Source organism: Ipomoea triloba, chromosome 7 (assembly GCF_003576645.1).
Source record: "Ipomoea triloba cultivar NCNSP0323 chromosome 7, ASM357664v1".
Classification (NCBI taxonomy): domain Eukaryota; kingdom Viridiplantae; phylum Streptophyta; class Magnoliopsida; order Solanales; family Convolvulaceae; genus Ipomoea; species Ipomoea triloba.
This window is the reverse complement of record NC_044922.1, coordinates 24,869,120-24,896,200: the sequence shown is the minus strand read 5'-3', so window position 1 is coordinate 24,896,200 and position 27,081 is coordinate 24,869,120. Positions and strand designations below refer to the sequence as shown.

At 31.6% G+C, this 27,081-nt stretch overlaps 3 protein-coding genes, 2 long non-coding RNA genes and 6 other non-coding genes across 11 annotated transcripts; 2 read left to right on the top strand and 9 right to left on the bottom strand.

Moving 5' to 3' along the window:
* Positions 1 to 2,904: 2,904 nt before the first annotated feature.
* On the bottom strand, positions 2,905 to 2,976 carry TRNAP-AGG. The gene has a single exon. It is a non-coding gene; the product is annotated as a tRNA-Pro (tRNA).
* Positions 2,977 to 3,337: 361 nt separating this feature from the next.
* On the bottom strand, positions 3,338 to 3,409 carry TRNAP-AGG. Its single transcript has one exon. It is a non-coding gene; the product is annotated as a tRNA-Pro (tRNA).
* Positions 3,410 to 3,573: 164 nt separating this feature from the next.
* TRNAP-AGG lies at positions 3,574 to 3,645 on the bottom strand. The gene has a single exon. It is a non-coding gene; the product is annotated as a tRNA-Pro (tRNA).
* A 180-nt stretch (positions 3,646 to 3,825) lies between these two features.
* Positions 3,826 to 3,897, bottom strand: TRNAP-AGG. Its single transcript has one exon. It is a non-coding gene; the product is annotated as a tRNA-Pro (tRNA).
* A 199-nt stretch (positions 3,898 to 4,096) lies between these two features.
* TRNAP-AGG lies at positions 4,097 to 4,168 on the bottom strand. Its single transcript has one exon. It is a non-coding gene; the product is annotated as a tRNA-Pro (tRNA).
* Positions 4,169 to 4,301: 133 nt separating this feature from the next.
* On the bottom strand, positions 4,302 to 4,373 carry TRNAP-AGG. The gene has a single exon. It is a non-coding gene; the product is annotated as a tRNA-Pro (tRNA).
* A 327-nt stretch (positions 4,374 to 4,700) lies between these two features.
* LOC116024794 (U1 small nuclear ribonucleoprotein C-like) lies at positions 4,701 to 7,691 on the bottom strand. Its single transcript, XM_031265791.1, has 6 exons — positions 7,563 to 7,691; positions 7,233 to 7,267; positions 7,070 to 7,112; positions 6,905 to 6,946; positions 6,564 to 6,810; positions 4,701 to 5,313 (listed from the first exon to the last, which is right to left on the bottom strand). Exons 2-6 carry the CDS (start codon positions 7,238 to 7,240, stop codon positions 5,057 to 5,059), a joined length of 597 nt encoding a protein of 198 aa, XP_031121651.1. The 5' UTR covers positions 7,241 to 7,267; positions 7,563 to 7,691; the 3' UTR covers positions 4,701 to 5,056.
* Positions 7,692 to 8,390: 699 nt separating this feature from the next.
* LOC116024384 (agamous-like MADS-box protein AGL80) lies at positions 8,391 to 9,086 on the bottom strand. Its single transcript, XM_031265280.1, has one exon. It carries the CDS (start codon positions 9,084 to 9,086, stop codon positions 8,391 to 8,393), a length of 696 nt encoding a protein of 231 aa, XP_031121140.1.
* Positions 9,087 to 12,541: 3,455 nt separating this feature from the next.
* LOC116024383 (agamous-like MADS-box protein AGL80) lies at positions 12,542 to 13,237 on the bottom strand. The gene has a single exon (XM_031265279.1). The coding sequence runs from the start codon at positions 13,235 to 13,237 to the stop codon at positions 12,542 to 12,544; it is 696 nt and encodes a 231-aa protein (XP_031121139.1).
* A 9,698-nt stretch (positions 13,238 to 22,935) lies between these two features.
* Positions 22,936 to 23,514, top strand: LOC116026311. Its single transcript, XR_004099819.1, has 3 exons — positions 22,936 to 23,011; positions 23,190 to 23,328; positions 23,415 to 23,514. It is a non-coding gene; the product is annotated as an uncharacterized LOC116026311 (long non-coding RNA).
* Positions 23,515 to 25,156: 1,642 nt separating this feature from the next.
* LOC116026310 lies at positions 25,157 to 26,394 on the top strand. The gene is made up of 2 exons (XR_004099818.1): positions 25,157 to 25,294; positions 26,233 to 26,394. It is a non-coding gene; the product is annotated as an uncharacterized LOC116026310 (long non-coding RNA).
* The last annotated feature ends 687 nt before the right edge of the window (positions 26,395 to 27,081 follow it).

The following is a 27,081-nucleotide window of genomic DNA, read 5'->3' as shown; positions in this document are numbered from 1 at the left end:
CCCCCCCCTCTCCCCCCCCCCCCCCCGTCCCCCTTCCCCCCCTCGACTTTTCCCACCCTATCGGGACCAATACAAATATCTGGGGTGTTATGCCACACCTAACTTTTGCTAAGCTAGATGCTAAGGCTAGAACCACAAACTTGAAATCCATCAAAGTCTAAGTATGAAATCTAAAATTATTACATCTCAAAGTTGTCTTAACGAAATCACACAAACTAACTACAAGAGAGGAAGGTAGAACTACTGGCATGCTAAACGCACTCATGACGCTCTACTCCATACCTGAAATCATAAGTTAAAATAATTAGCGAATATTGTTAAGTAAAACCCCACTCCAACATGTAAAACTCCATAGTATACATTTCAATATCCACCATAGGTTTTGAGCAAGGTTACAAAAATCGCTAGGCGCCCTCTAGGCGCCTGGGGGGCACCTAGCGCCCAAGCGGGCGCCTAGGTTTTTTTTTTTTTTAATTAAAAAAAATTTAAAAATATTTTAAGTGTTAATAATTGTAAAGTGTTTAATATTGTAAGTCTTTACACTTTAATAGTTAAATAGTTAATACTTATTAAGTTATTAGTTATTATTTATTAATTATTAGTGCATTATTAGTTTAATTTAGTTATTACTTATTATTTTATTAACTTATTACTTATTAGACTATTAGAGTATTAGTTAATACATTATAACATTAATAGTTTAAATGTTTAAGATTTATAATTTATTAAAAAAAAAACGCTCAGCCTGCCGGTGGCCTAGGCGGCCCAGGCGCCCGACCAGGCGAGCTAGGCGGCCTAGGCGTGATTTTTACAACACTGGTTTTGAGACTAACATATAGAATATATACTCACCCACTAGCAAACACTAAGGAATGTTTTCAAAAGATTAAATATTAATACTCCACCATAATAAAGATAACGAGAATGACTCAAGAAAGATTGATAGATCACAATGAAGCACAAGCTCGATACCGCACTCAAAGGACATCAAAATAAGTCATAATCATAATAGGTAACAAAGAGTATTTAGATAGTAAGATAGAAGCAAAGAGAGTTTCAATCCACCATATATCAATCCACCACATAATCCACCAAAGAGCCAATCAAGTTATAATCAATATAAGTGCAATCCACCAAATGTAATAGTGAAATCCGCATGGAGGGCTCCAATCCACAAACAATACCACATAAATCAATATCCACAAATAGTATCAAGTGAGTCAGATAAGGTAAGATTTCACCGCAGCTACGTCCTTAGTGAACGGTGTTCCCCACACAACAACCGCCACCTCCGCCCAATAAGCGGACCTTACCACAATAGAAATATATCTAGAACTTTAAGTGTATACACCCCCTATTGGGATTCCAAGCCCAACGGGCTAGTTACTATCTCTTACACCCAGGATTCGTTTCTACCAGGTACCCAAAATAATCCACCAGAGACAAAGGCCCACAAATCTCAAACCAATAGTGTCATAGTAAGCCCCACATGGGTCCACATGCCAACATAATAATATCAAGAAAGATTCAATAACAAGAAATATAGCTTTCAACAAAAAATGTCACTCAACAAGGAATACATAATATATAGGATTCCAAAAAGGACATATATATATATATATATATGAGAATCAAAGGTAGCAACTCAACCTCAATCCAAGAATAAGAATATCAAAGATATGCCACCACAATGGCTCAAGAATACGAGAATACACATATTATCATACAAGAGTGGAAATAGGTTTTATTGGATATAGGAATTACCTCTCGAAGCTTAGCAATCACCAAACTTAAGCTCATCTCTTAAGCTAGTCTAGAATAGGAAACCTGTGAACCAATCAATTCTCAACTCAATCACTTATGCTATTATTAATCCAATAATTCCAACACTATGCTCCCATCACCATAATAATTAGTTCATAAATACCTAATTATCTTGCCATTAGTCCATCATCACCTTATAATCATTATTATCATTATGAACTCATACTTATCATCATAATTCCATAAACCTATCATTCATAATCTTTGTACCACCATCCATAATTCTTAATTTAAACCTTAATTATCAATAATGATAATAATATGCTAATTACCTCACTAATCCCACTAATTCTACATTAAGCCATTCATTGACTTTAATCAAAACTATTAATTCCTTAATTACCTCATTAGCCTTGCTAATCCATCTTTAATCCATCTCCTTCGCAACTCCATCCCCTGCTTTGCCGAACACCATCAACTTTGCCAACCAGCGCCACAACCATGCACCATTGAATTTGTTCGCCTCAAAGCCACCCTGGAAGATTGCCTACGCCGAAGAGGGAAGGAGCTAGGCCTTACTGCCAGAAAACAGAGTTCACCCGAGGTTGGCTCGCGGAACTGCCAGCACCGCCAACCACTATTAGAAACGTTAGAGAGAATTGTGCAGAGAGTTGAAAGAGAAAGAAAAACTGTTTTTTTTTCTATATATGCTCCAACTGATACACATCGTCTTTATATACATTATACAGCATATGGTAATGAGAGGGAAAATAACATAAATCTATTTTGGGAAGTTACAGACAAGACTAGAGATATTTTACCATGCTAAACACTCACGTGGCAGCTCTATGTGTTGACACCCCCGCAAGCTGGAGTGTACATGCTATGGAGACCCAACTTGGAGATCAAGTCGCAAAAGGTAGTTGTTAACATCTTTCTCATTAAAACAACATTCCGAGAATTAATCTCGGGACCTCTCGCACCTCCACAGGTAGTTGTTAACATCTTTCTCATTAAAACAACATTCCGAGAATTAATCTCGGGACCTCTCGCACCTCCACACAGTGTCAGAACACATATACCAGTCACTAGACCACCCAAGCAGGGGTGAACTAGACAATGAGAAAAAGCTCTCATTTAGGGGCATTCTGAGAATTGAACTCGAGACCTCTTGCACCCTAAGCAAGAATCATACCACTAGATCAAATGCCCACATTTTTCCCCTTTAATACCACCCAGTCTTAGTTAGCATCTTTCTCATTAAACCACTAGCGAACTAGACAATGAGAAAAAAAATTTTGACCTCATTTAAGGGCCCCTGCAATACCACCAAGTGCTAATTTAGGGGCATTTCAAGAATTGAACTCAAGACCTCTTTCACCCTAAGCAAGAATCATACCACTATACCAAATGCCCACATTTTTCCCTTATAATACCACCCAGTATCAGTTAGCATCTTTCTCATTAAACACTAGTGAACTAGACAATGAGAAAAAAAGTTTTAACCTCTCACTTAGCCCACATTTTTTAACATATACCAATCACTAGACCACCGAAGCAGATTTTTTATTTAGGGGCATTCCGAAAATTGAACTCGGGGCCTCTCACACCCTAAGCGAGAATCATACCACTAGACCAAATGCCCACATTTTTCCCCTACAATACCACCCAGTGTCAGTTAGCATCTTTCTCATTAAACCACTAGTGAACTAGACAATGAGAAAAAAAAAAAAAGTTTTGACCTCTCACTTAACCCACATTCTTAAACATATACCAATCACTAGACCACCAAAGCAGATTTTTTATTTAGGGGCATTCCGAGAATTGAACTCAGGACCTCTTGCACCCTAAGCGAGAATCATACCACTAGACCAAATGCCCATATTTTTTCCCTATAATACCACCCAGTGTCAATTAGCATCTTTCTCATTAAACCACTAGTGAATTAGACAATGAGAAAAAAAGTTTTGCCACTAGTGAATTAGGCACTATTTTTCCCCTATGATATACCACCCAGTGTTGGTGACTCCTAGGCAGAGTTTTGGTTTAGAGAGGGAGGGAGGGGCATTCCGAGAATTGAACTCGGGACCTCTTGCGCCCTAAGCGAGAATCATACCACTAGACCAAATGAACACATTTTTCCCTACAATACCACCCAGTGTCAATTAGCATCTTTCTCATTAAATCACTAGTGAATTAGACAATGAGAAAAAATGTTTTGATTTAGGGGCATTCCGAGAATTGAACTCGGGACTGCGCACTTAGCCTACATTTTTTCCCCTACAATACCACCCGTGTTGGTGACTCCTAAGTAGAGTTTTGGTTTAAGGAGGGGGCATTCCGAGAATTGAACTCGGGACCTCTCGCACCCTAAGCGAGAATCATACCACTAGACCAAATGCCCACATTTTTTCCCTATAATACCACCCAACATTTACCATCTTTCTCATTAAACCACCAATCAAAGATAACATATACCAGTCACTATACCACCCAAGCAGGAGTGAACTAGACAATGAGAAAAAAATTCTAATTTAGGGGCATTCCGAGAATTGAACTCGGGACCTCTCGCACCCTAAGCGAGAATCATACCACTAGACCAAATGCCCACATTTGTTTAAAGTCAGCGCAGAATTTAATATAACTTATCTTCAAAGACGGAAATTAAATTCCATAAATGCTCACCTACCGTTCCAACCGCACACATCTTTCCCTACAAAAAATTGAGTTTTGTTTTTTTTTTTTTAATACTGTAGGTTATCTAAGCTTTGTCAGACTAATTCTAATTTCTAAGCTAACAAAACCCCACCCCTAGGGTCACTGTAGAGGTAAATCACGAGTCACACAATCAGAAGGATATTGACCTTTACCTTAACTCTTTCATACAAATATATAACTGGATATTGACAGTGGAACAAATGCAGAATAGCAAAATACAAAGCCAATTTAGTTTCAAACATGTAAGAGAGTTACCATGTCTTTGAAACTATCTAACATGATAGTGATGCCAAAAAAATGTATTACAAATTTGGTGTCATAATATAATGAGAACACTTCAATGTTATATATCAAAATGCATACAACATAAATTCCTGCAAGTAGTTCTAAATTCCAATAAACCTAGAATGCCAAAAAATGTCAGGCTATATTCTAAGATTTTTCTACACCAAATCCTATGGGGAAGAAATTATGTCCCCTCTTCTGGGTATTTCTTCCAAAAGCATCCCTCTCACCAACTCGTATCATGGATCAATCACGGGTAAGTTTGGTGCACAAACATATCTTAACCGGACTAATGGTTAGGCTCAGGAGGCACTTGAGAGTTACTCGAGCTATCACCAGCCGCACTAGTTGGCACAGGTATACCTCCTTGAGGCATAGGAGGAGGTGCATACATTGGAGGGGCACCAGTAGGTGTAGCCATTCCTGCACTTCCTGGAAGTGAAGTTGGAGCACCCATAGGTGGCCTTGGAAGACTATTCACTTGACCAGGCATCGGGGCACCAGGAGGTGCCACCATAGATGGCATGGGTGGACCAGATACATAACCTGGAAACATCACAAGACAGTCAATTGGAATGTTAATTGAAAGAGCATAACAAGGAAAATATCATTCAGGTATGGCACAAATTTATTGCTTATTTGGGGTGATGAGGGAAACCCGCAGCACTACCCGAGGGAGTGCACTGGGTAAATCCTGCCTTGTGGCCCTAGCCGGCAAAGCAAGGAGGTAAACCAGACTAAGTTGTCCATAGCTGACCAGCTCAAATTAAGAGGGTTGGGATTCGAACTCGTGACATTGTGGTTACAAGTGTGTATCCTTAGCCATCTTAGCGGGGGACGGGGGTTATCCCCAAATTTATTGTTTATTTGTTTGGGGGGAAGATATACAGTTGCTGAGCAAGAGGACGCCAAACACAATGCTCGTAAAATACTAGCAAATGGAGAACCTTTAGAAAATAAGCAAGCAATGAAATGAGGCCATCTAGAGATAACCAGATCCTAAGTTTGCATCTTAATGCATTTCAATTCACATTATATCAACACACATCAGTGTTAGTTTCAAGGTGTTGGGAATATCATATTATCATATATGGGCAGCCTCAAGGATTGAGCTCAAATATATGGCCATATAGCACTATGGATAAGCCAAGTATACTTCCACGGACGCTCCAGATCTCTAGCAGACCCCGTGGCCATTTACAGCAATCTTAGCAATGACCTCTGTTATTTAATGACTCCATCAGTTTGGCTAGATCATGTACTGAACTAACTCATAAAGCTGACCTAATGAATGACCCTTTGGACAAATACACTTAGGCAGATGGGCTCATACACACACTCTTCCGCCAGCTCATCACACTAGGCTCCTTAACTCAGAGACAGCCTCAGATCATCATTCCCCAGATTGAACAATTCAACAATCAACACCAAAATAATCCCTCTAAATGACAAAACCAAGTAACCAACTAGAAGACAGCCATTACATTTTGATAGAAGTACAATTAGTATAGTAGCATTTCCCATAACAGCTCACTAACAGCCATCTAGTTGGGTTGTTAGGCAATGACACAAGGTATTCTACTTCTTAAATCAATTCTCTCACCCCAAGAGATCATTTCATAGAAATGCAGTTTTCTGGGCATAGAAAGTTAGAAACCAAAAATATAAAATAAAAATTTTCCACATGTGAGGATAGAAATACTTATCTCAAAATATTCATAATAATGTGGGAACTACAGACTCAATTAAACAAAAAGAAGCAGTAGAAATTATGAAACAAGAAGTTTGAGGTGTACCAGGCGGCAGTGGTCGTGGTAACATTGGTGGCCGAAATCCTGGGATTAAGGGAGTACCAGCTGGTAATTGAGGATTGCCTGCCATAGGATTTTGCCCTGGGGTAGGAAAAACAGGCAATCCAGGTCTCATTTGTCCATAAGGAGGAGCAGGTGCCCTAAACGCAACAAGGTGCTCCTTGACCCTTTGGTCAATCAAACTCTGGTTAAGTTGTGCCTCATATTGTTGATAATAACTCCTCACATTAGCCTGAACAGATATAAACATATCTGACTCATAAATTACTGTAAAGTAGTACTCCACAACATTTAGCAGATTATGTTCCAAAAGCTATACACAATACCTTGTGTTTATATCCAGAATTATGCTGCTTTCTAACCGAAGGCTGTAACACAAGATTCACAGAAAACACTCGAGTTGATGAAATACTTTAAACTTTGCTAACATTAACAACTTCAGGAAGCTTAAATCGGAAATAAACAATGAAGGGTTCGATAAGGTGACTTACAGAATCATGTGTCAAGTAAGTGTCACAATAATCGCAGTAATATCTGAAAAAAAAAAAAAAATAGAAGAACTCCAAATTAGGGAAATGGGTACATTTCTAAGCCAGATGAAAGACAACAACTTTAATTACACAGTTTAAGGTCTCTTTCGGACTGGAGACATACCGAGGCATCCCTTATCTATGGGCCGCGCGAACAACCTGCAAATTTAAATTAAAACCGTTCAATGTAATCACTAAAGCAGGCAAAACAGCGAAATCCCAGAATAGCATATAGCTCATTTATAGGGATTTTGGCATCACAACCCGAAATTTAGCCGTACAATGTAAGCACAAAAGCTAGGAAATTCTCTTTATATTGTTCAATTTTGTTTGTTTGATTATTTTGGTTGTCCCGTCGGGGTTGAAGGATTAAACGGGCATTAATAGCGAGAAGTGAAAAAATAAGCAAGAATGATAGGAGCGAAAGGTGAAGAAGAGTGGAGACGAAACATACCAGGGAGTGTCGCTGGAGCGAAGCAATGCAGATCACAGAGAGAGAATTGGTGCTCAACCTCAACCCTAAATAAAATAAAATTTGGAGTAAAAAATAAGAAGAAAATCTAGGGGAGAAGGGGAATTTTAAGCCAACCTATGAGTTGTTTACTTGAATCAGTCCCGTGATGATTTTTTATTTTTATTTTTTTTTTTGGGGGGGTGATAATAGATGATGCACGGAGTGCGTGAATTTTAAAAGAGTTAATTATCGAAATGATCCTCTGACTATAGCGAAATTATTAGTTTAGTTTTTGACTATTTTTTTTATCAATTAAGTCTTTTAAGTTTAAAAATCTTAATTAATTTGGTTTTTTGTTGGTTTTGTCGTTAAACATCTGTTAATTCGAGACCAAATTGATAATTTTGCTATAATTAAGGTACCATTTTAATAATTAATTTTTTGGAAAAAATAGTGCATGTGATGATTTAAATGCTCCTTTGACTATAGCAAAATTACTAATTCCGTCCGGAGTTAGCGGATATCTAACGCCAACGCAAATGGAGGACCAATTAGTTAAGAACGATATGAACTTTGATTTTTATATACTAACGTATTTTGAGAAAGATTTTGTCCATCTCGAAATTATACTCAAGTCTTTTTTAAAGAAATCGGGCTGATTTTTTTAAGCAATTGAACTTTTATTATTAATTGAACAGGACAAAACAAAACATATGAAAATGCATGAAATCTATAAATGCATTAGGTTATTCCCAATGCATCAATTTAAACAAACAATAACAAATTGCCATTGCATTGGACTATTGAATTAGAGATGTATGCAAAACTTCAAGGATTTTGAGAGTATCTAGGCCCCGGTCCCCCATAAGTTGGGCCAGTTTGCATACCAGTGCCTTGATACCTGGAAAACACATCTGCAGGAGCCACCACATTGCTTGTGCCAAGACTAACGACAAAAGGTGAAGCAGTAGTAAAAGAATGAGCACCAGGGAGAAAAGCAGTCAAAGTTTGGGCTGGAGCTAAAGTTGATGATGCTAAGGTTGAGGAATGTCTCATAATTTCCTCAGCCTTGTTACCAATTTTAGCCAAGTTGGAGTTTAAAACCCAACCCAAGTCGTTTAGATCTATGGAACTTAAAGAATCAATTGTTCGTTCTCCGGAAAGGATCTTATGCATCAATGCATTCATCTCCCCCTCCCTATTGTCTTTCTTCACCTTCAGAAGTTTAATGCTCAACTTATGAAGCCTCTGTTCAACAAAGCTTTCATGGCTCATCATTCTTCGAGTTTGTTCCGCATATGGCAAGTTCAACAACCTAGTAATTCTCTGTAGAAACTCTCCAGCAGACGGCCATATGACTGGCCCTGACTCGAAAGAGTTGTACATTACTATTGCAACATCTACACCACAAAGGATGGTAAGCTCATTAAGCTTCTTGAGCATCCCATTCTTTCTTTTTCTGTAGGATGTTTTTCTTTTGGATTCATTGACAATATACGCCAATCTTAATCTTCTTCTTGTCATTGTTAGAAATGACACAAAATGTAAAAGTGCTCAAGATTTGAGTATTTTCTACTTTTTCTTATGTTGACCATTATGCAAATATGAAATGATTTATATAGGGTAACATATGTGAGAAAAATTGGAAAAATTTTGGACTAATGATTTAGATTATATGTTCTTTTAAAGTAATGACACACTGTCAAAAGATTTTTATCCTAATAGGTATTATATTACTTATTATTGTTATTTTATAAGATTTTTTTCTATTTAATTATTATGTTAATTCTATATTAAGAGTGAAACAATGATCTCCTCTTAAATTTACTTCTTAATATTATCATCTTAACGCGTAACTAAGTTTTTTTTTTATAAATTGGTTATTACATATATTCCTTTTATAGCATGTGGTAATTCAACTCATAAAAAACTAATAAATATAAAGATTTTATTGCAGCATTTGGATTTGAACATTAGAATACAAATTTAGAAGCCAAAAAATACTTTCCCTTTTAATACATTCTTATTAGGTGGGGCAATTCAACAACGAAAATAAAGTATTTTTCTTTTTTAAAAATTGCTACGAACAGTATTATCTAGTTACTAAAAAAGTAGGATCACATGGGGAGAAAATTATTTGTAATTATTTACTATTGTAATTCCAATTGATGAAATTTGATTTTTAAATTTGTGATTTTTATTCTGGTGAGAACAATTCTTTAGGTGTGGATGTGAGGACAAATCTAAACCATTGATCTGCAAGATCTGATGGATGAGAAATCAAGTAAAAAATGAGCGAGGTCATTTTCATAAATATTATAAACTTTTAAAATGAGCGGGGTCATTTTCATAAATATTAAAAAATTTTGTTTATTTCAACCGTTAGATCTACTAGATCAATGGTTCGGATTTGTCCTTACGTTCTCACCTGGGACATGGTTCTCACCTGATTAAGGACCTTTAATTTGTTACCATGAAGTCCAATTTGATTGTGTTTAATTATATTTAAAAAAAAAACGTATTCATATTTATATTTTAAAAAATGATATGATAATTACTCTAAAAATTAAAGAGAATATTATCCATATAAAAAATTTTGAATTTTGTATTCTACGTTTATTTAAATTTCAACATAATGTTCTCCAAATTGATATCATTGTAATTGCATCAACCTCTTTCATTTACTATTAGGTCCAATTAATTGAAATTAACTTTTAATTTTTGTTATTTGGTCCAATTTAATTACCTTCCAGAGATTAACTTACCAAATAGGCAAATATACACAAAATTAGAGTTCTACCCGTGCGATGCACGGAAAATTTTTCGTTATTATGAATTGAAATAAAAAATTAAAAAATAAAAATATATTAAAATGTACAATATAATAATATAGTTGAATTTTCATATATTTGGTCAAATATATATTATCATAGCATACAAAACTAAAATTAAAATTAAAATTTTGTATAATTAATATAATCTCTAATCATGTACACATTTAGATAATATCTCTAATCATGTACACATTTAGATAAATTTATAGAGAAAAATTTACATAATTAAATTGAACTATTCGCTACTGTATTTCATATATATATATATATATATATATATATATATATATATATATATATATATATATATATATATATATTGATTCTAACAATATGAATAATAACTAAGAAAATTATACTTAGAAATTAAAAAATGAAAATTTAAATTTTGTATATGTGATTTTAAACTCTGATTAGACGCATTTTTTTTTATATGATTGTGTAATACAATGTATATACAAATAATATTTATTAATATGTATGTATGCAAATTCTATAATATAATTTCTGTAATTATAATTTATATTGATATATTATAATTAAAATAATTAAATTTAGAAATTTAAAAAATAGCATTTTAATTTTGTATGGTTAATATAGTGCATAAGTATATGTATGCACATGTTTTTAAAAATATAAATATGTATGAACGAATATTTTGTTAATTTTATATTTTATTAATTATAATTAAAAAATTACATTTAAAAAAATCCTTTGTCTCATTGTATTATATTAGATCACTATATTGTATTCATTTTTATATTGATGTTAATTTTATTATGAAATATTAAATTAAAAATAACTTCAATCAAGCATCGTTAACCGAACCAGAAACGCAAAATGGGATGGATGGAGTATTAAAAATGAATACAATATAGTGATCTAATATAATTTTATGTTAATTTAATACATTAAAATAAAAATATCAATATAGGTGTTATTTAAAAGTTTTTAATTAGAACTTTTTAATGATATATTTTTTATATATTAATTTTATTTGTATATAAAAAAAATTGAACTTCAGTTGAAAAGAATATACTGAATATTAGTTTAGTGTACCTTAAAAGTAGACCATGATTCATGGTATAATAAAAATTTTAGGTAATCATTACTATAAAATAATTAACATAAATAGTATTTTTGTTATTATTTAATTAGGTAAAAAAAATGATTGTAATTTAAAATTTCAAAATAGGAGTATTTTCTTAGGATGTGCGGGAAAACAACACTTCTGTTTTAATATATATATAGTTTTACTAAAGTTTACTTTTATGCACATGAGAAGTTTGAAAAAGAATTATTTCAATTGTCATACGTAATTTAACTATAGAATTAAAAGAGATATATAACTAAATTTGAACCAAATGAAATTATTTTAATTTTATTATTTTTGAATTGAAATTGAAAACAAATAAAAATTTAAAAACATCTATAATATTAAAATGTTAAATTAAATAAAAAGATTTCAATTCTATATAGAAAAATTTAATTTTAATTAATTTAATAGACTTAAAATAATAACATGTTAATTTCAATTCTATATAAAATATTAAATTAAATAGAAGATTTTAATTGTAATAGAATTTAATTATGTAAGTCCATGTTAATTTTAATTATACTTCGTATATTGCAATTATGAGACAGAGGGAATATAATAAAAATTGGGGGCGGGGCAAGACATGGTAATACCATCGCCACCCCGAGTTTCTTGAATTTTTTTCATGTCCCTATCCTTGTTAAAGCGAGGAACGTGGATGTCCATTGAGAATAAAGGAAATTTTCATCACTATTATTAGTGTCTAATTTAATATTGAGCGATAAATGTCATATATTAACTTTATATTATAACTTTTTTTTTGTCAATGCGAAAGGATATGAACTTTGATTTTTATATACTAACATATTTTGAGAAAGATTTTGCCCATCTCAAATTTATACTTAAGTTTTTTGTTTTTTTTTTAAAGAAATCGGGCTGATTTTTTTAAGCAATTGAACTTTTATTATTAATTGAACAGGACAAAACAAAACATATGAAAATGCATGAAATCTATAAATGCATTAGGTTATTCCCAATGCATCAATTTAAACAAACAATAACAAATTGCCATTGCATTGGACTATTGAATTAGAGATGTATGCAAAACTTCAAGGATTTTGAGAGTATCTAGGCCCCGGTCCCCCATAAGTTGGGCCAGTTTGCATACCAGTGCCTTGATACCTGGAAAACACATCTGCAGGAGCCACCACATTGCTTGTGCCAAGACTAACGACAAAAGGTGAAGCAGTAGTAAAAGAATGAGCACCAGGGAGAAAAGCAGTCAAAGTTTGGGCTGGAGCTAAAGTTGATGATGCTAAGGTTGAGGAATGTCTCATAATTTCCTCAGCCTTGTTACCAATTTTAGCCAAGTTGGAGTTTAAAACCCAACCCAAGTCGTTTAGATCTATGGAACTTAAAGAATCAATTGTTCGTTCTCCGGAAAGGATCTTATGCATCAATGCATTCATCTCCCCCTCCCTATTGTCTTTCTTCACCTTCAGAAGTTTAGTGCTCAACTTATGAAGCCTCTGTTCAACAAAGCTTTCATGGCTCATCATTCTTCGAGTTTGTTCCGCATATGGCAAGTTCAACAACCTAGTAATTCTCTGTAGAAACTCTCCAGCAGACGGCCATATGACTGGCCTTGACTCGAAAGAGTTGTACATTACTATTGCAACATCTACGCCACAAAGGATGGTGAGCTCATTAAGCTTCTTGAGCATCCCATTCTTTCTTTTTCTGTAGGATGTTTTTCTTTTGGATTCATTGACAATATACGCCAATCTTAATCTTCTTCTTGTCATTGTACAATATAATAATATTATTATGAATTGAAATAAAAAATTTAAAAATATAAATATATTAAAATGTACAATATAATAATATAGTTGATTTTTCATATATTTGGTCAAGTATCTATTATCATAGCATACAAAATTAAAATTTTGTATAATTAATATAATCTCTAATCATGTACATATTTATATAAATTTATATAGAAAAATTAAGATAATTAAATTGAATTATTCCTAATCGTATTTCATATATGTTATAATTCTAACAATATGAATAATAACTAAGAAAATTATACTTAGAAATTAAAAAAATATAAATTTTAAATTTTGTATATGTGATTTTAAACTCTAATTAGACGCATTTTCTTATATGATTGTGTAATACAGTGTATATACAAATAATATTTACTAATATGTATATATGCAAATTCTATAATATAATTTCTATAATTATAATTTATATTGATATATTATAATTAAAATAATTAAATTTAGAAATTAAAAAATTAGCATTTTAATTTTTTTATGATTAATATATTGCATAAGTATATGTATGTATGTATTTTTAAAAATATAAATATTTATGAATACACATTTTGTTAATTTTATAATTTTATTTTTAATTATATTTTATATTTTGTTAATTATAATTAAAGAAAATTACATTTACAAATTAAAAGAATTTAATTTTTAAATTTATATGGATTAATGTAGTCCCTAACTATATTACATATTTACAAAAAATTTAAAATATTTTTGAATTTTTAATTAAGAGTATGAGTTTAGATATATTTTAAAATTATTTTTTATAAGTAATCATTGCAGTAAATAACTTGTATACGTACACTAGTAATCACGATTCTATAAAAAAAAATGTCTATATATTTTTATATTGTACAAAATACTATAAATATAATATATGTCTACATAAATGGATAAAAAGAGAAATGGATAATTTTTTTTATTATATAGATATTGATAAATATTATATAATTTTTTTCCTTGCATGAAAAAATATTCTTATTTTAAAATTTTACATTGATATATGAGTTTTGTATCAAAATCAACTTTGGTGATATTTTAAACTTTGAGTAACACTTGTGTAAGACCGTCTTAAAAGGGCAATTTATATCGTGGATCACGGTGCACAATGCATTGTCCACCCCGTACCAAAATGAGTTCTGTGTATTCTAGGTAATCATTCAGTGTATTCCAGGCAATGATTATGTGTATTCTATGCAACCGTTTTGTGTATTCATGTTAGTAACATATGTTGTGATGTGTTTGTGCATTCGAATGTTTAGGAGGATGAGGTCTGTGTATTTTGTGTCAATATTCTGTGTATTCATGTTATTAACACAGGTTGTGATGTGTTTGTGCATTCGAATGTTAGGAGGATGAGTTCTGTGTATTTAGTGTCAGTATTCTGTGTATTCTGGGCAAACATTCTGTGTATTCTAGGCAAACGTTCTGTGTATTCTAGATAATGATTATGTGTATTATAGATAATGAATTTTCTGGAGTCATTCGCATCCGCGTCCATTAACATCGAAACGACATCGTTTCGGACCAGGGTCTACAGTGCACTGTGGACCGTGGTCCACGATATAACAATTGTCTTAAAAGTCTCAATCCATAATACAGGTCGAATATTTGATTAATGGATCAAATATTTGGTTAATGAGTCGGATCTTTGATTAATAGATCAAATATTTCATTAATTAAAGATACAACCCGTCTCACGGATTGAAGCCATTAGACGGTCACACACAAGTTTTTGCCTTAAACTTTTGTTTGTTATCATAAATAGTAATAGATGTCTGGAAACCATTTAGTTTTGTTTCTAAATATTTTCCAACCCATAAATGTAACACAATCAAAACATCTTTAGATCTTCATTTAAATAATAGGTCCATAATAGACTTTGTGGTTCAATATTTGTAGATCTATGATATGTTTTTAACTAATTTATTGAAAGTTTATTTCTTTTAGTTCTATTATCTCTTATTATTCCTCATTTTAAATTGATTGATCTTGAGAAGATACATCATTCTTAAATATGTGAATTTCAATTAATTTAATAACATTATATTTAAATGTGAGACATTCACCCAATAACATTATTTTTTTAAAACTATGCAAATGTAAGTTAGTTCAATTAGTTTATTTTTATGTTAGTTTTTCTTCAGTTATGTTATTAACGTAAATTAATTTGTTTTGGGCTCATAATATTTAAATAATAACACTATTATTTTAGATTTGTAAATTTTTTAATTTATGGTATTTTATAAAATTTGTTTACATCATTAGTAGTACAAAACCTTTAAATATGCAATAATACTTATATTTGTTGTTTGAAAAAAAAATACTTATATTTGTTATTAGTAGAATGTTAAAATTATAATAATGATATATTTTTCATTTGACATTTTTAAACTTTGAAAACCAACATCATTTATGTAGGAAGAAATTTATATATAGTAGTAAGAATATTGTAGTTATTTTTAAAAAGTTAGATGAAGTAAACAAATTGACATGCAACAATTTTATTGGGGTGAACTTTTGACATGCAACAATAATTCAATATGTATATATCTATTATAGTTATTATTTTCTCTTTTTAGAAATATGTATATAAATATATATATAAATAAATAAATAAATAAATAAATAAATAAATAAATATATATATATATATATATATATATATATATATATATATCTTCGAATCAAATTAAATTATTTTAATTTTAACAATTTTAATTAAAATTCAAAATATAAAACAAATGAAATTAAAAATATCTATAATAAAAAAAAATACTAAATTGAATAGAATATTTCAATTTTATCTTATTAGAATAAATTAAATTTGACATATCTATTTTGATTTAGAATTTTTTAAATTTTAATAGAATATATATTTTTCTTTTTTATAAATTCTATTTCCATTAAATTATCATATTATTATTATTTAATGACTTTAAAAAGGATAGAGATCTATATATATAGCAATATAATAATGAAAAATAGAATTATAAATAACAATGAGATTTATTTTTGTTTTATTTTGAACCAAAGTTTAGTTTTATGTGCATGAAAAGTTTGAAAAATAATTATTTAAATTGTCGTACGTAATTAGGTTGATTTAATATAATTGTATGTTTATTTAATACATAAAAATAAAAATACCAATATTGGTGTTATTAAAATTTTTAATTAGAACTTTATAATGATATATATTTTAATATATTAATTTTATTTGTATATAAAAGAATCGAACTTAAGTTGAAAAATAATATATGAGTATTAGTTTAGTGTACCTTAAAAGTAGGCCATGATTTATGGTTGAATAAATGTTTTAGATAATCATTACTATAAATTAAATTAATCATTTTTTAGGATGGACGGAAAAACAACACTACTATTCTAATATATATTATTATGTAAGTCTATATTAATTTTAATTATATATTGCAATAGCATTGTAAAAAATCAATCTACAACATTTTAAAAATTTACCAATATCATATTAAAAATGAATATACTATAGTGATTTAATATAATTGTATGTTAATTTAATATATTAAAATAAAATATTAATATGGGTGTTATTTAAAAGTTTTTAATTAGAACTTTTTAGTGATATATTTTTTATATATTAATTTTATTTGAATAAAAAAAACTGAACTTAAGTTGAAAAAGAATATATTGAGTATTAGTTTAGTGTATAAAAGTAGGCCATGATTCATGGTATAATAAATATTTTAGGTAATCACTACTGTAAATTAAATTAACATATATAGCATTTTTGTAATTATTTTATTAGGTAAAAATGGTTGTAGTTTCAAATTTTTAAAACAGAAGTATTTTTTTTTTAGGATGAGCGTGAAAATAACACTTCTATATATATATATATATATATATATATATATATATATAGAAATTACGTACAGTAACATAATATAGTAATATTTTTTTGAATACTATAATATACATCATATAGTAATTTGATTGTTTACGAATATAAAATAAAAAAAATACGTAAGATTAAAATATTTTGAACCATAATTGAATTGCATGGTATATTATCATGAGAGGAATTTAATTACGTACATTAACATAATATAGTAATATTTTTTTTGAATATTATAATATACATCATATAGTAATTTGATTTTTTACGAATATAAAATAAAAAAAATATGCAAGATTAAAATATTTTGAACCATAATTGAATTGAAAGGTATATTATCATGAGAGGAATTTAATTACGTACATTATCATAATATAGTAATATTTTTTTGAATACAATAAATATATACATCATATAGTAATTTGATTGTTGGAATTTTTTTTTGAATATTATCATGAGAGGAATTTGATTATGTACATTACCATAATATAATAATAATTTTTTGGAATACTATAATATATACATCATATAGTAATTTGATTGTTGAATGTTTTTTTTTTTTTAATATTATCATGAGAAGAATTTACTTACGTACATTAACATAATATAGTAATAATTTTTTTGAATACTATAATATACATCATATAGTAATCTATATATATATTAAAAGTACGCAGGGTTAAACTATTTTGTTTAAGGAATCCATATAGGAATGGAATTGAATAAAATATTTCATTAATTCCCGTGTATAATAAGGAATGAAATCATATTTTGAATATTTTGTCAATTTTGTCAATATTTCATACCGAGACCCGTGCGATGCACGAATTTTTATTTTTTTTTTGTTATTATGAATTGAAATAAAAAATTTAAAAAATAAAAATATATTAAAATGTACAATATAATAATATAGTTGAATTTTCATATATTTGGTCAAGTATCTATTATCATAGCATACAAAATTAAAATTAAAATTTTGTATAATTAATATAATCTGTAATCATGTACATATTTAGATAAATTTATAGAGAAAAATTTACATAATTAAATTGAATTATTCTAATTGTATTTCATATATATTATGATTCTAACAATAGGAATAATAACTAAGAAAATTATACTTAGAAATTAAAAAATGAAAATTTTAAATTTTGTATATGTGATTTTAAAATCTGATTAGACGCATTTTCTTATATGATTATGTAATACAATGTATATACAAATAATATTTATTAATATGTATGTATGCAAATTCTATAATATAATTTCTGTAATTATAATTTATATTGATATATTATAATTAAAATAATTAATTTTGAAATTTGAAAAAAGCTAAGTATAAATAACTTTAGTTAAACATCGTTAACCGAAATAGACACATAAAATGGGACGAATGGAGTATTATATGTCGCTGAAAATGATAACTTTTTTATTGAAAAGTTGTACTTCTTGTTCATTCGGAAGTATTATATTTTCATTGAAAAGTATTACTCCTTCCGTCCCGAATTGGTTGTCACATTTACTTTTTGCTTGCATTTTAAGAAACTAAAGTGAATGCTATGTGTTTTTCAATTATGCCCTCATTGTTCTCACTTTTTGGAAATAAAAACAATAATGAAAGTAAAACTCATAAGGGTAAATTGAAAAAAGTAGAATGATGGTGATGTTCAATTTTGAAAATAGGACAACATTTTGGGACAAACTGAAAAGGAAAGTAAGGCATATAAAATAAGATGGGGGAGTACTTTTTTCTTGAAAAGTATTACATGTTTGCTAAAAATACACTCTTTAATTGAAAATTAATATTTTTCTAGAAGTGTTACTCTGTACATGTTTACTGCAAAGTGTTACATTTTTCTGTTAAAAAGTATTACAGGGCGTTTGGTTGGAGGGATGGAATTAGGTGGGAAAGGAATTGCAATTCCATGGGAAAAGAATAACGTGGGAATAAAGTGAGAGTTTAAATTCCAGTGTTTGGTTGGAGGGAATAAAATTAATAAGAATTTCAGTTCCTATGGTTGGTATACATCGAAAGGAAGAAGTAGTATAAAGTCCAAAATGCCCATTGTTATTATTATTATTAATATTATTATTATTAATATTATTATTATTATATGACAAGTACACAAAAAAATATAACATATTAAATTCAAATACCACTTATATACCGTATCTCTTGAATTAGACATATTGTAAAAAATATTTGAGAGTTTTGAGAAAACATACTTGATTAAGGTTGACCTAGAATGATTATTGCTTGCTCAGGAACGACTTTCTTGTTGGTAGTTGTGGAAGATAATACACGGTATTAGCTAAAAGATAAGGTCAGACATCAATTTTAGGTTAAAAAAGAAAGGGGTAATTTTGTCTCAGGAGTATCTTTTTTTATTCCTAAAATCCATGGAATTAAAATTCCAATGGGGACATGTGATTCTAATTCCATGAAAATGAGAGAATTGCAATTCCGCGCCAACCAAACGAAGGAATTTAGTTGCCTTCGGAATTAGGTGAAATTATGTGGAATGTAATTTAAATTCAATTCTCTCCAACCAAACGCCTGTTATATGTTCTCTATAAGTGTTATCTCATTTTATTTTTATGGATATGTAGGAGTGGTATACCCAAAAGGCAACTCAGTTTCTTCTCAAAAGGATGATTCTCAAATTCATGACACATTGACACCAATACTATCTTTGTGAATTGCTCTTCTTATCTCAAAAGGAGGGTCCGCATAGTTGTTCCATTGCCTGCTCTCTTGGATTACAATGTTAGCCAACAGATCAGCCACCATAGTTTGTTCTCAAATAATGTACATTCAGTACAAAAATAATATACCCTAAAATAATGTACTTACAGTATAAAAATAATGTACCTTCGGTACAAAACTAATGTACTTTTTATTTTTGGTCCACACTGCTGTGTAGACCATGGTCCATGCAATAATTATTCATACCCACTAGAAACCTTTTAATATCACCCAACGAACTCTTAGCTTCTATGGCTCTAGTCACTTGAAGCTTGCATGCAAAATCTGCCACTCAATCGCTTGCACTATCTCTTGTTGGTTGTGAATAAATCTGATAATTATTAAAAATAAAAAAATAAATAATCAGGATTTAAATTTTAGAAATAATTAATCCCGAAGTGTGATTTTAGGGTGATTCAAGTGTCAACAGAAATATAAAGAATTCCTCTATTAAATTTTGGCATTGGACACTTTGAGAGATTCCAGACACATTGATGCCAGAAATCAAAAGATTTAGACGTCTCCTGATGAATCCGTCCTGCAACATGTTGATAGTGTTTTGATTATATCTCCATCATGCAATGTCTAATTAAGGTGATTAAATCGGATATATATATATGAAAAGCTATTAGAGTTTCCTACAACTTTCAAATTCGAAACGAAACAAGTCCAAAATTGAACCCCAAGTCTGATGCACCATGTGATATGGCAATGGCATGCCCATGTCGCCTTGGTGTCTTTTTCATTGCAAAATTTGACACGGTTGTGACACTGATAAGTCGTAGCTGTGTTGTGGTCCATGCCAAATGCGAGAGTGGGTATTTAAACCCCATTTTGAGATATTTTGATGATTTTTCGATCCGAGACTTCAAGAAACATTCCAAGACACTCTTGGGGGCTTCAACCACACCTGAGAAGAAAGTTTTACATCTTGGGGAAGTTTGGAATCAATATTTCTTCACAGATTATATGGGTTTTCCTATGTCTTTGGTTTATTTTATCATTTCTTTATTTTCTTTTGTGTTTTCCTACATGATTAGAGAGTCTAAACGTTGTTGTACATGGCGTGGATTTATGGTGAACCCTAGATTAAGACCATGTTCTTAATTGCTTATTATTGCGTCATATGCTCCAACCATCACCATAGTCGCCTTATAACTCGTTATGTGCGCACGCGGGTCCGAGGTCCCCGCACAGGCTTTGATAGTCGGAAGTCTGAACTCCTTTGGAAGGGGTGTGTCCATTATATATTCTCGTGATTAATGGAGCGGCCATCCTCACCTCAGGCTCCAACGACTGTTATCTCGCCTCCATTTTCTTCTCTAACTCCTCTATTTTCTTTTGTAGTTGCTCTACCACTTCCTCCTGCACACTAGGGGTTCGCTTGTGCACAGTGGACCGACGCAGAATCGGCCCTCCGAATTCGCCCACCTCTTCTAATTGCTGCGATCACTCATCTTGGTGTGGGCCCTTAGTGGGTGACCCCTTGGCCTCTGGCTGTAACCACAACCTCTGTCGGATGGCAACCCTCTCGCCCCACCGTCCTACGGTGGGCATAGAAACGGTCGGCTGATGAGTTGCACCACGACATAGACGCTGGGTCATCTTTTTCCCTATTTCATCCTTCTGCACGGATGCCTGGGGTACTTGACCTTAAATCTCCGCCACCAATTGGGTTAAAGTTGTCGTTGCTTGCTGAATGGCCCAGGCTATCGCCTGGGGTCCATAGGCGGTACCTGTGCCTTGGGTGCTTGCTGTCCTTCACTAGTTCACTGTGATTGTCGTTGTGCCGATCACTACTACAAAATTGAACATATAAATATGACTTTACACTACACCTCTTAATAAAGGTGTAGTGAATAATTGAACCAAATAAGAATCCCCTACACCTTTATTTAAGAGATGTAGTGTAAAGTATTTTTGTTAAAAAAAAAAAAAAAAATTAAAAAACTTCCAGCGGCACCCAAGAAGGAATGTGTTGCGAAAAAATAAATGATAAAGAATTATTTAACTTTCCGCGGCACCTTCCCCACAAGGGTGCCGCAGAAACTCAAGGCCGACGCAAACCCACACCTACCTTCTCCTCCATTGCAAACAGCCTCTCTTCCATTTCTCCTCTCTCTCTAAGGTCTCTCTTCTCTCTTTCTCCTCTCTGGACCTCTCTTCCATTGCGATAATACATTTCCGCCGCCATTTCCTCTCCATTTCCGTCGCCAACGTTTAGCCTCCTCTGAAGCTGCCATCCGACGCCTCCTTTCCTTCGCCGAAGATGCCATCGACGCCACCGCCGAAAATGAAAACACAGATTAGATCTCAGCCCGACGCCCTCCTTGTCTCTCCTTCGTCAATCTCCTCTATCTCTCATGGAGATCGATGCAGCTCCCATTAGAAGATCTATCAGGGATGGTTCTCCTTTGCTGATTCAGGTTCTTCAACCTCACAACTTGTGGTTTCGAATATTATTTTCTATTCATTTTTTTTTTTTAAATCTCAGGCAATCAGTTTATGCATTTATGCATCTCGTACTTATAAGTACTGAAATTTTGATTCAGATGGAGATGGACGCATCACCGGAGAAGATGCTACGAAAATTTTCGCCCTGTCTAACCTGTCCCGCCAGGAACTCAAGCAGGTTCCATTTATTGATCTTTTGATCCTATCATCTGAATGGGCAGCTGTAGCTTATATGCGGCAGGTAATGACAATCTCAGTATTTGACTCTGACTTCATCATTGAGTTAAAAATATGAACTGGTTCATATTAGAGACGCTAAATGGTGACTACCATACATTGAGTTTTCGTGTAAAGTTCATGGGGCCTATTTGACCTCTTTCCCTATAATATTGTTTAAACCTCCAAATCTAGTGTTATGGCATAATTATAAATAGGTTTTATCGACCCGACAACATCCCATTCTTGTTTGCTCCTACATAAAATCTCTTGTATATGAAAAGCGAGTGTTTGAATTTCCAGCAAGGTATAAACCTGGTTTTACAACATAATTTCCTTTATTCAGGGGAAATTCGATGAGGGTATAACACACCTTCAAAGAATAGCTAAGATGAAGGAGCCAGGATCCAAACTCGAAAGCCAATTACTACGAGGGTTTGGTAGTATTCTCGAGGTATAGTTACATCCATCCATCAACGACTCATCATATCTTCAAGTACAACAAAGTTTCGATAAATAAATAATGTAATTATCATTAAATCGATGATGAGAAAACTGGGTTCCAAATGCATGTTGCGTTTATAAAGGAAGTAATTTTCTTTAAAACTAAAGGAAGTAATTTGATGTTGCAGTGCTTTGTACAATATGGGGTATAAAGTTGAAGCAGCCAATTATTTGAAAAATCAGCTTTGTACTCTCATAATTTCATATTACTCAAATGGAAAATCAACAACAATTACTTATGAAGGAGCCAAACAAGGACTTGTTATTGTAAGGTTCCACAACCTCTTTAAGAGTTTAACAACACTTTCTATTTACTTCATGCACCTTATTTGTCAAACCAATTTATGCTGCAGATTCTTGTCATTCTATTCTGCTCCTTAACATTATGTATCGCTTGAGCCGTTTGTTCCTTGTGAAAACTCTGATTCATTGCATTTGTGCCCCTCTCTACATGGTTACACTTGCTGAATTTGTTTGGCAGACCAACTAATAAGCCAGGCTCGTTTCTTAATCACTCTGCATGTATAATTAACTGTCGAACTTGTTAGTTTACTGCTTACAGTGCTTTCTTTCATTTATATTGCATCGTGCTTTCTTTCTTTCTTACAGTGTTATCTTTCATGTGGGCTAGGATGTTGCTGTGGGTTATGGCTGAGCTAGCTCTGATTGGGGCCCATATTCAAGAGGTAATTGGCCGTACCATTGCCATCAAGATTCTCAGTAATGGTTTCTTGCCTCTCTAGGCTGGTGTCGTCATAACTGCTCTAGATTGGTAATTTCTCTTCATATTTCATCCTTCCATCCCAAAATTAGTGTCTTAATGGTTAGAAAGTTCTTATATTTCCGCATAATTTGTTCTTATAATACACCTTGGGTGTCAAATTGTTAAGACTACTTTCCTTACTTGGATAAGCTTTTACTTGCTTGTTCTAAAAGGACTAGTAATTTAATATATTAACTAGTAAATTACCCGTGCGATGCACGGAATAATTTTTTATATTATATATTTAAATAATAAAATTAAAGGTGAATTTATAAATAATTATAATATTTGAGAGTTTATTTCTGTAATTTGTAATGATTATTTTATGGGTTAAAAAGTTATTTTTCAATAACTTGTGATGACCATTTTGTAGTTCCTATTTCTATTACTAGTATTTGCACCCGTGCGATGCACGGCCATAGATAATAGATAATATAATAATATAATTAAACAATATAACATAATAATAATAAAAAAAATGAAGAAAATTTAAACACAATTTTATAATTATAATCATAAGTACAAAACTCTATATTCACTATTATAACACAATTTTTGAACTCTTATTCATAATTTTATAATTTTATATTCAAAACATTTAAACACTATATTCACAATTTTTAACTCTATATTCCTAAAATATTCTCGATCCTCGTTTTAGACATGGTGGCCCATTTCTATAGCATAATTTGCCCAAATTTATTTGCTAGCTAATTAAACAGATTTGTAGGGACAAAAAATAAATAGTGGTGGCCAGTGGGTATAATATATATACATACATATATATATATATATATATATATATATATATATATATATAAAATAAGTAATCCCTTAGCTCAAAACTATAAAATTTGTTTTTTTAGTTTCAGATTTTTTAGGAAACTGCAAGGATGTAATTTTAATGATTAAACAAATAAAAGAATTTAAATTTAGAAAAATTTGAAATCTAAATGCATTTTTATTATCAAATACATACGGAGTAGAGAATATAAACTTCACATTCCATAATTACAGATACATTTTAGAAACAATCACTGTATTTATACACAGTATTGATAATCTATAGTTTCTTGAAAAATGTAAAACACAAAATTTTACCATAAAATACTTAAAAAATTTTTACAACTACTGTTTCCATTTTCCAACATTGTCACATGCATCCTTGTTCCAACATTGTCCCATGGATCCTTCCACTAACTTTTGTCTTATTCTCACTTCCTGTACCTCCACTACGATTTGCTTCGTCCCAAAATATTCCAGCGAAAGTTTTCCTTCCACTTTCTAATATATATATAGATCTATATATATATAAGTGGCGCCGAAAGTTGACGTAAACTAAGGAAGAAGGTGCCAATATTTTCTTCTCCTTCATTCATCTTCTATTTCAAATTTTCATGGGCCATTTTCTCTGGCAGAGAGAGAGCGACGAACGGTAGTGGATGGCCAGACAGTGGCGGCAAAAGCGTTGTAAGTATTCTTCTTCTCTCTTGCTTCTTTATTTCAGCCAATATCCACGGTCGAAGATTCTTCGAGAAATAAGTTAATTTTTCTTATCATCGTTTTAAAATCTTCCATGTAGTTTATATAGATATATAGATTAAAATTTGATTTACAATTTGTATACTTTATTTATACAGAGGTTCAATATATAAATGAAATTGTATTTTTCTTCAGATCAACAAACTCACGTATATGCTATTGCAATTTTATTTATATTCTATTTGCTATAACTTTTTATATTCGAATTATACCTTAATTTTGTATGGATGTACAAATTTTGAAAGTGTTACACCGACTCTAGATTTTATTTATGATTTATGAAGTTTCAAAGACATAGTTTAAAAAAAAAAAAATTGCAGGTTTTAGAAATCAAAGATCACAGATTAGAAAACAACAAAGAAAAAGGACAACTATTACTGGTCTGTGTTGAGAACAATACTCCAAAAAGGACAAAGAGTATTACTTAAATATTTAATGCTTCAGATTAAATAAGTAGAACTACTACAGTTTATATGAGCACATTTAGAATGTAAGAATACACCTACCTACTTGAGTTTGAAATTTATTGCTTTTGTAATCATAATATGCTCTTGATGATTTCAGGTTTCTATGGCAGGGTATAGCTTGGTATGCTATTGAAATCCTTAAACATACTATAAAATGTTTACAATTAATTTAATTAATCATGAAATATAGCTATAAAATGATATAAAGGAAAATAATGATTTAATATCTCTGGTTTCCTAATGATGTTCCGTCGGCTTCAATGTAAATCTCGGGAGCCTTTCATTCCTGGACATGTATTTATAGGCTATTTCCCTCCAAAATTTAGATTCAAAAATATGTAATTATTATTTTTTAGCACATTGAATTTCTAACAGTCTAACTTTGTGATATTATATCAGATTGGAAATGACTTTGAGGTGCCCAAGGAAAAGTTGGCTGCCCAAGGAAGCTTTTCCTCTTCCCTAAGAATAATATTATATTCAGCACTAAAAATGTACATTTAAATATATTTTATACAATGAATGCAATCAGACATGTGAATGCAAATTGTTTTGGGCTTTTACCTCCATCCAAACAACGTCACTTTGTCTAGGCGGGAAAATACAATGATAGTGATAGCGTTAATGTAAACGGGGTCTACGATTACGCTACGAATACGTGTGCTACGGGTGGTGAAGGATGTCGCTCGGTGGGTCACCGGTCGACGACTGAACGGTTCGAAGCTATATCGCTCTACGAGTGACGAACAGTCATAAAAAGTAAGCAAGAGAAAGATGATGATCAAATCGCAAGTGTATTAGTCTAGTACTGATGAGTTCTCCCCCCCCACACAAATGAGGGGTGTGATCCCCCTATTTATACTAAGCAGGTCACGTGAGTACTCAACGGATGACATGCGGATGGTCTGACGTGTCATGTCGGCATTGGTCACCTTGAACAGTCGCTCTGCAGGATCTCCGTGACGTGCTCGAGGTGGCAGAGCAATTACTCACAAAATGCCATCACTTGTCGCCTCGAGCATTGCAAACGATTAGAATCTTCGGGGAGCTCAAATGATTCCTATAATTCGGAATCTCCTAGCTCCTTAGTAGGCTGCCCGTAGGGTGGCAATAAGTCGCCCGTAGGATGATAATAGGCCGACCGAGTGGTTGTTGACGGAGTGTAGAGTGGTTGATGCGGACCGACCGAGTGGTTGTCGACGGAGTGTAGAGTGGTGGATGCGGACCGACCGAGTGGTTGTCGACGGA